Source organism: Salmo trutta, chromosome 20, assembly GCF_901001165.1.
Source record: "Salmo trutta chromosome 20, fSalTru1.1, whole genome shotgun sequence".
Taxonomy (NCBI): domain Eukaryota; kingdom Metazoa; phylum Chordata; class Actinopteri; order Salmoniformes; family Salmonidae; genus Salmo; species Salmo trutta.
Window position 1 is genome coordinate 35360756 of NC_042976.1, and position 15890 is coordinate 35376645.

The following is a 15890-nucleotide window of genomic DNA, read 5'->3' on the forward strand; positions in this document are numbered from 1 at the left end:
CAGCAGTTACTACTTAATACTCTAATTTCTACGCATTTTCTTGGAAAACTGAATTATCATAAAACCTACTGTATGTGCTACCTTTAATCTCTTCCCTCTATGACAAGAGGCACAATTACCTTGTTCACGAGAGATGTCAGGCTTGTACCAGAACTTGGAAGTGTCCTGAACAAACTTTACATTCAGCCTGGTCTCGGGACTCCCGTCTAAGAGAAGAAAGAACGAGGTGTGTTGAAACCATGTGTAGATTTAACCTAAATCATTTAGCCATTTAACCATGTGAAAAGAGGTATGTTTATATGATACATCGTAAATGCTGTCACATTACATTGAATCAAGTCCAAAGTCTCAGTATTCTTATTTATTTATTTTTACCTTTATTTAACCAGGTTAGACTCGTTGAGATAAAAATATATTTTTCAAGAAAGACCTGGACGAAGACAGCAGCAGTGATGCTTCATGAGGGTCATCCTGACCAAGACCCTGTGCAGATAATCCAATCTACATATCAACTGGACTTCCAGTTGTGTAGAGATTAGCGAATCTGCGCTATTAGCGAGTTAGCTCCTAGGGTCAACCCTCAGTATCTCTGTCTCTCGCAAACACACCGGTATCTGTATCTGTGACCATATTAGTAGTTGCTGGTTTAACTCTTCTCCCAGTATACTCAGTATAACCCAGAATGGAGCTTTGAAACCACTGCAGATGCAGAAATGGCTGCCAACCAAGGCTCAGGGCCGGATGCCAGTTCTATCTGAACCTAGCATCTGGGACTGGCTGGGCTGCCTGGGAGATGCATTCATTCCTTCATCTGCTCTGCAATGTGTTTACGGAGAAAGTAAGTGTGTCCAACTTATAAACCGCCTGCTCAGCTAAAGCCATGCGAGTATGACCGCATTCACTTTACTTCACTATACTTTGCTGGCTCTACTCACTTCGTCTGCTTTCACAGAAAAATGTGTGTATGAAAACAGATGTATTTACATTGTACTTATATAGTTAGGTACTAGTGCAATTATAGTTTAGGTATGCATTGTTACATATGTACTGGCAAAGAATATACCCGTTTGTGGTTTGCATAAGTTTCATAAGTAATGTATTTGTAAAAAACATATATACACTACCGTTCAAAAGTTTGTGGTCACTTAAAAATGTCCTTGTTTTTGAAAGAAAAGCAATTTTTTTGTCCATTAAAATAACAACAAATTGATCAGAAATACAGTGTAGACATTGTTAATGTTGTAAATGACTATTGTAGCTGGAAACGGCAGATTATTTTGGGAATATCTACGTAGACGTACAGAGGCCCATTATCAGCAACCATCACTCCTGTGTTCCAATGGCATGTTGTGTTAGCTAATCCAAGTTTATCATTTTAAAAGGCTAATTGATCATTAGAAAACCCCTTTGTAATTATGTTAGCACAGCTGAAAACGGTTGTCCTGATTAAAGAAGCAATAAAACTTCTTTAGGCTAGTTGAGTATCTGGTGCATGAGCATTTGTGGGTTCGATTACAGGCTCAAAATGGCCAGAAACAAAGACTCTCTTCTGAAACTCGCCAGTCTATTCTTGTTCTGAGAAATTAAGGCCATTCCATGCGAGAAATTGTCAAGAAACTGAAGATCTCGTACAACACTGTGTACTACTCCTTTCACAGGACAGCGCAAACTGGCTCTAACCAGAATAGAAAGAGGAATGGGAGGCCCCGGTGCACAACTGAGCAAGAGGACAAGTACATTAGAGTGTCTAGTTTGAGAAACAGACACCTCACAAGTCCTCAACTGGCAGCTTCTAGGCAGAGTTGCAAAGAAAAAGCCATATCTCAGACTGGCCAATAAAAATAAAATATTAAGATGGGCAAAATAACACAGACACTAGACAGAGGAACTCTGCCTAGAAGGCCAGCATAACGGAGTTGCCTCTTCATTGTTGACGTTGAGACTGGTGTTTTGCGGGTACTATTCAATGAAGCTGCCAGTTGAGGACTTGTGAGGCGTCTGTTTCTCATCATGATAAACTTGGATTAGCTAACACAACATGCTATTGGAACACAGGAGTGATGGTTGATGATAATGGGTCTCTGTACGCCTATGTAGATATTCCATAAAAAAATCTGCCGTTTCCAGCTACAATAGTCATTTACAACATTAACAATGTCTACACTGTATTTCTGATCAATTTGATGTTATTTTAATGGTATTTTTTTATGTTGCTTTTCTTTCAAAAACAAGGACATTTTTAAGTGACCCCAAACTTTTGAATGGTACTGTATATTGTTGCTAAACACATATCATACGTTTACCCTAAAAAATATAGTTACCGAGAAGGTAAAATCAGCTTATTAAATTGTTATTATCATGCAGTTTCACGTTAATTACCCACTTTAAAGAATATACAGTGCCCTCTGTAATTGTTGGGACAGTGAAGCATTTTTTCTTCTTTTAGCTCTATACTCCAAAAGTTTGGATTTGAAATCAAACAATGACTATCAGGTTAAAGTGCAGACCGTCAGCTTTAATTTGAGGGTATATCGGGTGAACCGTTTAGAAATTACAGCACATTTTGTACATAGTCCCCCCATTTTAGGGGAGCAAAAGTATTGGGACTAATTGACTTACATGTCTATTAAAGTAATAAACATTTAAGTATTTGGTCCCATATTCATAGCACACAATGATTTATTACATCAAGCTTGTGACTCTACAAACTTGTTGGATGCATTTGCTGTTTGTTTTGGTTGTGTTTCAGATGATTTTGTGCCCAATAGAAATACAACATTTTTTACTACTTTAATACACATATACAGTACCAATCAAAAGTTTGGACACACCTACTCATTCAAGGGTTTTTCTTAATTTGTACTATTTTCTACATTGTAGAACAATAGTGAAGACATCAAAACTCTGAAATAACACATATGGAATCATGTAGTAACCAAAAAAGTGTTAAACAAATCAAAATATATTTTATATTCTTCAAAGTAGCTGCCCTTTGCCTTGATGACAGCTTTGCACACTCCTGGGATTCTCTCAACCAGCTTCCCTTGGAATGCTTTTCCAACAGTCTTGAAGGAGTTCCTGCATACGCTGAGCACTTGTTGACTGTTTTTACTTCACTATGCGGTCCAACTCATCCCAAGCCATCTCAATTGGGTTGAGGTCACGTGATTGTGGAGGCCAGGTCATCTGATGCAGCACTCCACCCTCCTTCTCGGTCAAATAGCCCTTACACAGCCTGGAGGTGTGTTGGGTCATTGTCCTGTTGAAAAACTAATGATAGTCCCACTAAGCGCAAACCAGATGGGATGGCATATTGCTGCAGAATGCTGTGGTAGCCATGCTGGTGAAGTGTGCCTTGAATTCTAAATAAATCACAGAGTGTCACCAGCAAAGCACCCCCACACCATCACACCTCCTTCTCCATGCTTCACAGATGGAACCACACTTGCAGAGATCATCCGTTCACCTACTCTGCATCTCACAAGACACGGCGTTTGGAACCAAAAATATACAATTTGGACTCATCAGACCAAAGGACAGATTTCCATCGGTCTAATGTCCATTGCTCGTGTTTCTTGGCCCAAGGAAGTCTCTTCTTCTTACTGGTGTCCTTTAGTAGTGGTTTCTTTGTAGCAATTCAACCATGAAGGCCTGATTCACGCAGTCTCATCTGAACAGCTGATGTTGAGATGTGTCTGTTACTTGAACTCTGTGAAGCATTATTTGGCCTGCAATTTCTGAGGCTGGTAACTCTTCTTTTCCTGTGGCGATCCTCATGATAGCCAATATCATCACAGCGCATGATGCTTTTTGCAACTGCACTTGAAGAAACCTTCATAGTTCTTGACATTTCCTGGATTGACTGACCTTCATGTCTTAAAGTAATGATGGACTGTCGTTTATCTTTGCTTATTTGAGCTGTTCTTGACAGAATATGGACTTGGTCTTTTACCAAATAGGGCTACCTTCTGTATACCACCCCTACCTTGTCACAACACAACTGATTAGCTGAAATGCATTTAGAAGGAAAGAAATTCCACAAATTAACAAGGCACACCTGTTAATTGAAATGCATTCCAGGCGACTACCTCATGAAGCTAAGAGTGTGCAAAGCTGTCATCAAGGCAAAGGGTGGCTACTTTGAAGAATCTCAAATATATTTTGATTTGTTTAACACTTTTTTGGTTACTACATGATTCCATATGTATTGTTTCATAGTTTTGATGTCTTCACTATTATTCTACAATGTAGAAAATAATACAAATAAATAAAAACCCTGGAATGAGTAGGTGTGTCCAAACTTTGACTGGTACTGTAAGTGAATTTGTCCCAATACTTTTGGGGGGACTATGTACAAAATGTGCTGTAATTTCTAAACGGTTAACCCAATATGGATTAAAATACCCTCAAATGAAAGCTGACAGTCTGCACTTTAACCTCATAGTCATTGTTTGATTTCAAATCCAAACTTTTGGAGTATAGAGTCAAAAGAAGAAACAAATGCCTTACTGTCCCAATAATTACAGAGAGCACTGTATCATCCTTGAGAATACACTGATCTTCATTTCCTGTTTCGCTGAGGATGTCAGTGCTAGTTGGGGTGCTCTTTGCTACAGTAGTAGCTAAGTTTTAAGCGGGTTTTCAAGGTGGTCTTACCAGACATGTTAAACTTGGAGAAGTCTGGCAGTGTTTGAAAGTAGCTGGTGCTGGGTGTGCTCCCTCCACTCGACATAGGTGAGGACATTTTCCCGTTCAACGTGCCGTAAGAGAGCCCCCCGTTGGGCCTCTCCCCGCTCGACATGCGCCTCTTCTCTGGCAGCTGGGGCTGAGCCTGCGCCGGGGGGGCCGGGCTGCCCTGCCTTAGCCCCATCATCATCCCCCCGTCCAGGTAGCCCGCAGGGGAGAGGGGGAAGGAAGGCGTGGAGGGTGGGTGGTATCCTGAGGAGCTGCTCTGTCGGGACAGGGTGCCGTGCCTCTCGTCCGGGGTGGTATAGCCGCTACTATGCAACATAGGGTGTCGGTCCAGACTCGGACTGCGTTGTGAAATCTGTCCGAGGGACGTGTGGTGGTCCAGCACCGGACTATTACCACTGCCCTGCTGGTGGGTGAGGGATGGCTGTCGACTCAGCACCGGACTGCTCTGGATACTGCTCTGGATAGGCTGGCTGTAGGTGAGGGAGGGCTGGCGGCTGAGCACGGGGCTGCCCTGGGAGGCCTGCGTCAGGGATGGTTGTCGGCTCAGGACAGGGCTCCTCTGGGGCATGGAGGGCTGTCGACTCAGCACTGGGCTGGACTGTGTCCCCTTGGACACACACAGGTTATAGTGGTGGCGGCCCAACACGGGACTTCCCGCCATTACCATCCCAGGGATCCCAAACTCCACAAAGCCATTGGCAGGTGAGGGCTGGTGGCCCATGACAGGGCTGCCGTGATTGGTGGGCTGGTGCCGATGTTGGAGAGAGGGGCTGTTGGAGTCGTGATGCAGTGTGTGGAGAGTTCCTGATCCTGGCGAGGGGTGGACAGCCAAAGGGCTTTCCCGGGGGTGTACCTCCGGCTGTGCCTGGGGAGGGCTGGGGTCGGTGGAGATGTATCTCCCCATGAGGCCACTGGGACCTAGGTAGGAGGGCGTGGTGGTGGGGGAGCACAGGGTGGGGGAGTTGGAGCTCAGGTAGGAGGGGGTAGGGGTACCCTGGGCTTGAAGGAAGGGAGATGGGGTTCCCAGGGCCTGGAGGTAGGGCTTGGGAATAGCGACGGAGGTGGGAGTGGGGGTGGGGGATGCGCCCTCAGAAGGCTGGGAACGGAAGCTGGAGTCACTGGCCGCTTGCGAGGGGATGTTTGCACGGCTGTCAGCCAATTGGTGCTCTCTGAGGGAGAAAGAGAGATAGAGACACTCAAACACAGTGTATGGAAAGACAACCACAGTAGAATTAACTAAATGCAGTATTAACACCTATGGATCCCTTGCTATCTGTAAACATGTAGTATATTTCAGGAATACTGGTTCCTTACCAATGTCATGTAGTGTAACCAGTGTATGTTTAAAGTCATTTAATATACACTCATTGAACAATTTATTAGGTACACCCATGAAGTACGGTTCGGACCCCCCACTGCCTCCAGAACAGCCTGAATACTTCGGGGAATGGAAACATTGCTCAATTGGTTTAAAGGGAGCTAACGTGTGCCAGGAAAACATACTCCACACAATTACACTACCGCCACCAGCCTGTCACATTGACACCAGGCATGATAGGGCCATGGCCTCATGCTGTTTACGCCAAATCCTGATTCTCCCATCAGCATGACGCTACAGGAACCGAGATTTGTCAGACCAGGCAATGTTTTTCCACCCCTTAATAGTACAGTTTTGGTGATTGCGAGCCCACTGGAGCCGCTTCTTCTTGTTTTTAGCTGAAAGGAGTGGAACTGGTCGTCTGCTGAATTCCAAGGTGCCATTCTGCACACCACTGTTATACTGCGTAATTATTTGCTTGTTTGTGGCACGCCTGTTAGCTTGCACGGTTCTTGCCAATCTGATTCGAACTCATTATTGAGCTGTTTTTGCCCACAGGACTGCTGCCGACTGGATGTTTTTTGTTTGTCGTGCCATTCTCGGTAAACCCTAGACACTGCCGTGAGTGAAAAGCCCAGGAGGCCGGCCGTTTCTGAGATACTGGAACCGGTGCACCTGGCACCTACGATCATACCACACTCAAAGTCGCTTAGGTCACGCGTTTTGCCCATTCTAACATTCAATCGAACAGTAACGGAATGCATCGTTGCCAGTCTGCCTGCTTTATATAGCAAGCCAGTGCCACGTGACTCACAGTCTGTAGGAGCGAACCATTTTCGTGAACGAGCGTACCTAATAAACTGGCCATTGAGTGTATGTATTAATGTTGTTTGCTTCGTACTCACCCCTCTGAGCTGTGGATTGGGCTGCTGCTAGACAGTGGGGCGTTGAGGGTCGGGGCAGGGTCAGTGGTCGTCTGTCTGGCCAAGATCTCTCCTGGAGGGGTGAGGGTCACTGGTGACCCTGGTGGTCCCCCGCCAGCCACCGCTGATCTGGCCACCGACTCCACGTAGCTCCGCGGCTCTGAAGAGATACAGACTTGGCCATTAAGTGTGATTTAATTTCAGTGTGTACTGTCGTGAAGGTGAAGTTGTCTTCACAGGATGGCTGCACTTTCCCCCTAAACAGTGACAATTCTGTTCTTGTGAACATGCCATAAACTATCAAATGTGTTTTCTTCACTGAATTCAGTATTAGTGAGTTGTTTGGATATCAAGATTTACTATACTTTGGGTATACACTCTATCTTTAATATAATATTTAAACTCCTACAAATGGGACTACAGAGTTAAGAGTCTAGCAGTCCAGAGAACCTATGAAGCAACAATGGGCTTTAGGCTGTCGTTAAATTATTCCTCCTTCATTGAAATGATCAAACAAATGCCCCCTCGACATTCCAATGATGTCCACAAGAGCCTATCAAAAGCACAGTCTGCTAGATCTGAAACACACGCTAGACTAGAATCTTCTGGAGAGAACAGTATTGCCCACAACAATGACTCCATGGCACATACAGTGACTGAATGGAACAAGAGGGATGGTGACCATAACAGCAATGAGCAAACACAATACGGAACAAAGAAATGGAGAAAAAGTGCATTGTTGTAAGGAATTGTGAAGTAACACCTGAAATGGGTGGAGGACAGTTGGATGGGAGAAGAGGGGAAAAAGAGTGAGGCTCTGCGGTCGTCTATGATAAGGGTTCTCTGGGGAAGTAAAAAAATGCTTGATGATTGGGCGATGTCCTTACCTTCCTCGTCCTCACTATTTTCAGCGTCTGAGGCGCCGTGACGGACGGAATTCAAAGAAAAAAAGTGAAACAAGGAGTCAAGAACAGGAAGAGAGAGATAACGGGAGGGAAGAAAGGAATGAGAAGGGAGGAAGAGGATGAGATGTAGTGTAAGGTAGCCAGAGAAGGGAGGGGAGGAAAAGAGGTTCATGGGAGAAAGAAAGAAGACAAAGTATGATGTGTGATAGAGAGGGAAGAAAATTAGTCAAAGTTATATTCAAGCATCTGTAGTTTAACTACAGATGTGTGTGTGTGTTTGTGTGTGTGTGTGCGTGTGTGTATATGTCAGCGCTGGAATAGTCAGCGCAGAAGGAACTACTGAGCAGTGGGGTCCACATTTCGTGAGCCAAGTCAAACATCCCTCCGAGAGCCCAAGCACCTCATCCAGTAATGAGATATTATTGCTCCTGCCTCTGCTAGAACCAAACACTCCATAAAGGCTTAGAGGAGACAATAAAAAAAGAGCGCATGTTCAAAGGAGTCATTTGTTGAAATTATATTTCTGGGGGCTCTCTCACATTAGGCCTGTCGGCTGTGTAAACATGGGACTCGTCGCTTTGAAGACTGGATTTACATGCAACCCTATGAAGGTGAGTCATAAATCAAGCTTTCATTCACATTCCTAGGTCACTAAAATCAACCCCAATATAACCACATATGATACAAACGCACTGCTCAATTTACAAGCACTGGTGATCTCACTGGTGAACTGTTTCACAGAAAAGGTGTCTCAAGCTAAAGCTAGGTTGCTATGCTAGCCTTTCTAGCCCTCAAGGGAATGGTGCTAGCTAGCCACACTCTCTAGATTTAGCCCTATGCTAACAATCATTGAGGCCTCAAGGGTGTAGCACTATGCTAGTAGATGCTATGCTTACATTTTAGCACTATGCTGCACTATATATACAGAAGTATGTGGACACCTCTTCAAATTAGTGTATTCAGCTATTTCAGCCACACATGCAATCTCCATAGACAAACATTGGCAGTAGAATGGCCTTACTGAAGAGCTCAGTGACTTTCAACATGGCACCGACATAGGATGCCACCTTTCCAACAAGTCAGTTCATCAAATTTCTGCCCTGCTAGAGCTGCCCCGATCAAATGTAAGTGCTGTTATTGTGAAGTGGAAACGTCTAGGAGCAACAATGTCTCAGCCGCGAAGTGGGAGACCACACAAGCTCAGAGAACGGGGCCGCCGAGTGCTGAAGTGCGTAGCACATAAAAATAATCTGTCCTCAGTTGCAACACTACCTACTGAGATCCAAACTGCCTCTGGAAGCAACTGAGGATGCCAGGAGAACGCTACCTGCCCCAAACACAGATTTGTCCGTCGGACTGCCAGATGGTGAAGCGTGATTCATCACTCTATAGAACCCGTTCCCACTACTCCAGAGTCTAATGGCGGCAAGGTTTACACCACTCCAGCCAACACTTGGCATTGCACATGGTGATCTTAGGCTTGTGTGTGGCAGCTCGGCCATGGAAACTCATTTCATGAAGCTCCCGACGAACAGTTCTTGTGCTGAAGTTGCTTCCAGAGGCAGTTTGAAATTCGGTGGTTCAGGCTAGATGATGGTTCAGGCTGTGCTTCCAACTTTGTGGCAACAGTTTGGAGAAGTCCCTTTCCTGTTTCAGCAGGACAATGCCCCCGTGCACAAAGCACTGGAAGAACTTGACTGGCATGCACAGAACCCTGACCTCAACCCCATCAAACACCTTTTGGATGAATTGAAACACCAACTGCGAGGCATTTTTTTTTTTACTTTATTTAACTATGCAAGTCAGTTAAGAACAAATTCTTATTTACAATGACTGCCTACCGGGGAACAGTGAGGTAACTGCCTTGTTCAGGGGCAGAACAACAGATTTTCTTTACCTTGTCAGCTCAATGACTCGATCCAGCAACCTTTCGGTTACTGGCTCAACACTCTAACCACTAGGCTACCTGCCACCCCAACGTCAGTACTCGACCTCACTAATGTTTGTGGCTGAATGTAAGCAAAGCACCCGCAGCAATGTACCAACATCTAGTGGAAAGTCTTCCCAGAAGACAGGTAGCTGTTATAGCAGCAAAGGGAGGACCAATTCCATATTAATGCCCATGATTTTGGAATGAGATGTTCGACGAGCAGGTGTCCACATACCTTTGGTCATGTAGCATATGTATGTAGCACAATGTTATCAGAAAAAAAACATTATTCTTATACATGCGTTGGATAAAGCGTCTGCTAAATGGCATATATACTATTATTATTATACACTGAAAAAATATATAAACGAAACAATTTCAAAGATTTTACGAGTTCATATATGGAAATCAGTAAATTCACTTGGCCCTAATCACTGGATTTCACATGACTGGAAATATGCATCTGTTGGTCATAGATACCTTAAAAAAAATGTTGGTCAGAAAACCAGTCAGTATCTGGTGTGACCACCATTTGCCTCATGCAGCGCAACACATCTCCTTCGCATAGAGTTGATAACGTAGTTGATTGTGGCCTGTGGAATGTTGTCCCACTCCTTTTCAATGGCTGTGCAAAGTTGATGGATATTGGCAGGAACTGGAACACGCTGGCGTACACATAGATCCAGAGCATCCCGAACATGCTCAATGGATGACATGTTTAGTGAGTATGCAAGGACTGGGACATTTTCAGCTTCCAGGAATTGTGTACAGATCCTTGCATTATCATGCTGAAACATGAGTTGATGGCGGTGGATGAATGGCACGAAAATGTGCCTCAGGATCTCGTCACGGTATCTCTGTGCATTGAAATTGCAATCGATAATACACAATTCCGTTCGCTGTCCGTAGCTTATGCCTGCCCATACCATAACCCCACGCCACCATGTGGGCACTTTGTTCACAATGCTGACATCAGCAAACCGCTCACCCACACGCTGTCTGCCATGTACAGTTGAAACCGTGATTAATCCGTGAAGAGCACACTTCTCCAGTGTGCCAGTGGCCGTCGAAGGTGAGTATTTGCCCACTGAAGTTGGTTATGACGCCGAACTGCAGTCATGTCAAGACCTTGGTGAGGATGACGAGCACGCAGATTAGCTTCCCTGAGATGGTTTGAAATTCTTTGGTTGTGCAAACCGACGTTGGATGCGGCTTATGGTAGAGAAATTAACATTAAATTATTTGGCAACAGCTCTGGTGGACATTCCTGCAATCAGCATGCCAATTGCATGCTCCCTCAAAATATGATACATCTGTGGCATTGTGTTGTGTGACAAAACTTCACATTTTAGAGTGGACTTTTATGTCCCCAGCACTGTGAAAACATCATGCAGTTTAATCAGCTTTTTACTATGCCACACCTGTGATGGATTATCTTGGCAAAAATAAATGCTTGCTAATAAGGATGTAAACACATTTGTGCACAACATTTAAGAGAAATACGCTTTTTGTGCGTATGGAACATTTCGGGGATCTTTTATTTCAACACTTTACATGTTGCATTTATATTTTTGTTCAGTATTTACACAGTATTTGCCAAGTACATTTGCACATACCAAGAATTTTACTTGGTGATATGGTGCTGCTAGCAAAAGACAACATATTGAGACAGACTACAGACAGACAAATTTACACAAAGTTTACATACAATATACTAACTAGATGAAGTGAACATAGTGCTGTAAGATTATGCTAACATGCTAGAGGCTACATTATGCTATGCTTACAGGCTCTTCAAGCCCATGAATGAAGCACAATGGCTAACAGGCTAAGTAGTTCTAGCTCACCTGAGCCACTCTGGTTGAGGTGGATCTCGGCTGGGTTGTGGGGTTTGAGGCCCAGGGCAGAGAGAGGGGTCTTCATCAGGCCTGGAGGGGAACGAGCTTGGCCTAGCAGGAAAAGAGCACAACATGACTTAGCATTTAGCATGCTTCACTACAACAGTCTTAACAGCAAACACCTGTGCTGTTCATGTTGTATCTGTGTATGTGTGTGTGTTTCCTGGTTTGGGTCTATGTAAGGTATGTAACGGTGACTAACCCCATTCCGTACAAATTTGCGCCACCGCAGCATTCAAACGAGCCTGCAATGAAAACTAATGGGACTGTAGCAAATGTATTGGCATCAAAATCTGGGGTGTGAACTAAGTTTCGATTCAGTGTTGATTTTCATGGGAATGGACTAATAGTATCCGAGAAAAGACTAACAAAAAACAAATCCCTCTGACGCGGTACGTTACATCGTGACGTGTCGTACGACACACATTTGGAACTCATTCTGTGTCGTACAGCCTCTTTCCACCAGGTGTAGCCCTTCTCTAGCTATAGCGTTTTACTTTCATTTTAGAAGTGATAAGTTGGACAAATGGGGTGACAAAAGCAGTTTCCCCACAACATATCTCCCCCCTTTCACTATCATGCAGTACGTTTCGCTTCCCCACCCGCCATTTTTAAAAAGACCTGACGGAACGCATTGCGTTCTTCAATCATGCAGAGACGGGCAGCATGGAGGTCTCGTCATTGATTTTGTTGGAAAGGGGAGAAATTGTGCTTTACAATGGAATTCATATTACAGTTGACCTGGAAGTATTACGTTTTTTGGGGCGGTAAAATAAGGTAAATTGTACGGAATTGAGCAATGTTCAAAAGTGTGTTAGTTACCGTTACATGTATTCACTTGATAGGGCCATTTTTTTATTCCTGAATTCCAAGACAGGTTGTTCATTGCTGCACATGTTCTATGCCTCATAAATAGGACTGACTGACATGTGTAGCATGGAAACATTAAGGAATGTTTTCCGGGACCTAGAATAACACTAGTCCTAGAAGAAAAAACATACTCAACGGAGAATATTGTTTGAAAGTTATTTTTTTGTCCAGAACTAGGCTTAATCTGGGTCCGGAAACCACGTGTGTGTATACATATGGTACATACAGATGCTGAGCTGTCAAGACATCAAAACAACAGAATGTGACACAGTGACACACGACAACATGGGTGATATCATGATGGACACAACTAGATGTGGGAGGGGTGTGTCCATGCCTCATGCTCTGTGGGAGGACCATGCAGGTGACGTATCACACTGTGACCAGCCTCTGAGTGACACGGTCACAACAAACATGGCAGGATGTAAGCAAAGTTGCGCCATGCACACAAATGTAAATAACAACAGTAACTCACTGACCTATGTATAAAAGACAAGCCTTATATGGCTTAACAAATAAAGATGCTTGGGAGAAGTCGGTGCGTAGCAAAACAACAGAGTGATGTTAAAAGGAATAAACACATGACAACAGTCACATAGAGAGCAGTACCTTAGGAGAGTGAGGCTTAGTTATTTTGAATTATTTGTATGTGTGTGTGTGTGTGTGTGTGTGTGTGTGTGTGTGTGTGTGTGTGTGTGTGTGTGTGTGTGTGTGTGTGTGTGTGTGTGTGAGCGTGGGTGAATAAGTGTGTTTCCTTTATATGAGTAATCTAGTGTGGATCCAGTCTAGAAGGGGCTCTCTTGTCTTAAGAGGTACTGCTCTCCAGAGGCATGCTGGGTAAAGCCGTGCGGGGGGGCTATGATAGGCAGAAGGGGAGAGCTGGAGGTCACTTCAGGGTCGCTGAGCCTGGGCCAAGATGGCCATTGTGGTCAACAGTGGGACTAGGGACGTGCATCATCCTCCACTTACCAAAGAATCCCAATCAATTCTTTGTTCTGTGTGGCAACCTAAATGCCTTACAATGTGGTGGATCGTGTTGAGCAAATGCGCATCGTGGGAGGACACTCTAAAGGTCTAGAGCTGAGAGGGGTCCGTGGATGTGCCGGTGATGGGGATCTGGGTAACCCTAAGCGCTGGTCCATCAGCTTTCCATACCCCGAATTGTAACATTACCAATGGGAGTGATGATTCCAAACTGATACAAGACCAAGCTTGCAGGGCAACAGTTAACGACACCACTAGCTCCATAGAGAGAAAACCAACACCGCCTCCTGTCTGTCTCGCAGTAATGGTTAGGGTTAGGGGCTAGAACGGCAGAGATAGACAGGGACAGACATACCCAGGGCCCCACCTGTCTATCTAAGTATCTGTTTCAGTTTCTATTCAAGACATTAAGTGTAAAATGAAGTTGAAGCATATTGAAAGTGGGATGCATACTTGAGTAGTAGCATACTACTAGTAGATCCCTAAATGCTGGTAGATGCATGTAAGTGGATGTATACTTGACTAGAATCTTCTTACATGGACAGAGATATCATAAATCGTCATGGTTTAGCCAGGAAAAATAAGTACTCACTGCATTCCCGCTTCGCATGGAGTTTTTTTTTGGGGGGGGGTAACACCTTTGAGGGCGGTAAAAATGCTATGGGCTTTTTATGGGGTGTTTTTAGGGCTCTGCCCAGGGGGAGATGAGGTAACTAGTAGAGCTGGCAACTGACATGGTATTTGAAGGGATAGTTCACTCCATAATTTGTCAAGCGCTTGAAACCACAACTCACGCTATTGTTTGTGTGTAGATCCAGCTCAATGCCTTAACCCAAATGAATGTGGAAGATATGCACCGAATAAAATAAAAAAATTAGACAGTGCCCATCTTTCATATGAAATACGTGCCTACTAAATGCATCAGAAGACTGGTGGGTTCCAAGGATATGTTGATCTGTGGATGGCAGCACATTCTCTAAACCCACTGAATTACTGCCTGGAAGGCAGGAGAGAAGTGTGATTCTTGTCTGGTAGGATGACTCAGGATTTTCTATGAGCCGACACAATTGCAAACAGTGTGGCCTCTGCAGTTATTAGGATCTATCCTGCACTTCATACAAATCTGTCTGAATGGGTTTGAAATGGATTTTGTCATGTGGGAAATATAGTTTATTGCCCTACATCTAAATGGGGTAGAATACTCGGGATTAGGAGATGTAGTCTATTCTTTTTTTGAGAAGAAGAAGAAGAAGAAGAAGAAAAATGTTATGGTCCAAGAATTAAAACCAACCAGACAGAGCTAGACTAATGCCACCCTGACGTTATTGACCATAATTTCAGTTGTATAGTTGCTACACTCTGAACCTGTACATGCCTGAATAAAACATGCTATTCTCATGTCTTATAATATCCTAGAGAGTTAAACTTTTGAGGTTTTCCCGATCAAGTCACATGGTAAGGTAACTCCTGGTTAATTATTCCTAGAAATAACATCCTACTCCCTTCTTGGATAAATGTATTTAAATATGTTCTATGGTAAAAGCCTATATTCCCCTGAGTTCCACAGCGCCTACAGTCAGCCAGAGGGGAGACTTACACAGGTTGAAGTAAGGGGTTTGCGGCGAGACGGGGAAGGCAGGGGTTTGGGGGAACACCTCACCACCAACAGTGGGCGTGGGGCTGACTGAGCCACCTTCCAACTCCTCAAAGGCCTCTCTGTAGCTGTGCATGTGTCTCTGATGGAAGAGAAGACAAGGAAACGCACACATTCACGCACACACACACCAAATATATTAGTATTCATTATGGTCATCCTAATCATATATTATCCTATGTGAGACACACTAGAGAAGGTTGAGGCCGTGGGCAGAGCATTCTACCTCTTTGGGCCGCCCCCCAGGATTCAGGTTTAAGGTGTTGACGAACTCTGGCGAGACACAGCGAATGGGGGAGCGGACTGGGGGTTCGTAAGAGAGGTTTTCGTCGTGGCCATTGTGGCATTGTCCTTCGCTGGTGGTGCGGTGACGGGGCAGGGCCAATGTCTCGTCCAATGACATCCCATGGGACTGGACACCTGTCCAGATCATACAGGGGTCACATTTTGTCAGAACAGTGTTTTGTAAAAAAAATAATATATATATATATATATATCATGCTGTATCATGTATCAGTATCATGCTCTTGAAACACAACTTTTCACTTCAAACCAGCAATGTCTTGCACAGCCTTTAATCCACAGAAACATCAGAATAAGGAAACAGTCACAAAGTGTTCAAAAGTGAACAGTAAGAAATGGCAAAGCTGACCTTTCAACATGCTACTTGATGTTGAACACTCTAACCAGAACTTTTCTCATTAAAATCAGGC

General features: G+C 44.2%; 1 protein-coding gene across 8 annotated transcripts in view; it reads right to left on the bottom strand.

The window, feature by feature from the left end:
- The window catches only part of tns1b (tensin 1b), a 302397-nt gene that overhangs the window by 16525 nt on the left and 269982 nt on the right, over positions 1 to 15890 (bottom strand). For all 8 annotated transcript variants that reach the window (XM_029703058.1, XM_029703057.1, XM_029703059.1 and 5 more), the window contains 6 exons: positions 15404 to 15597; positions 15121 to 15259; positions 11619 to 11720; positions 6919 to 7096; positions 4657 to 5864; positions 120 to 206 (listed from right to left, as the gene is read on the bottom strand). In XM_029703058.1, the coding sequence (XP_029558918.1) occupies positions 120 to 206; positions 4657 to 5864; positions 6919 to 7096; positions 11619 to 11720; positions 15121 to 15259; positions 15404 to 15597 (1908 nt within the window). The remainder of the gene's footprint in view (positions 1 to 119; positions 207 to 4656; positions 5865 to 6918; positions 7097 to 11618; positions 11721 to 15120; positions 15260 to 15403; positions 15598 to 15890) is intronic.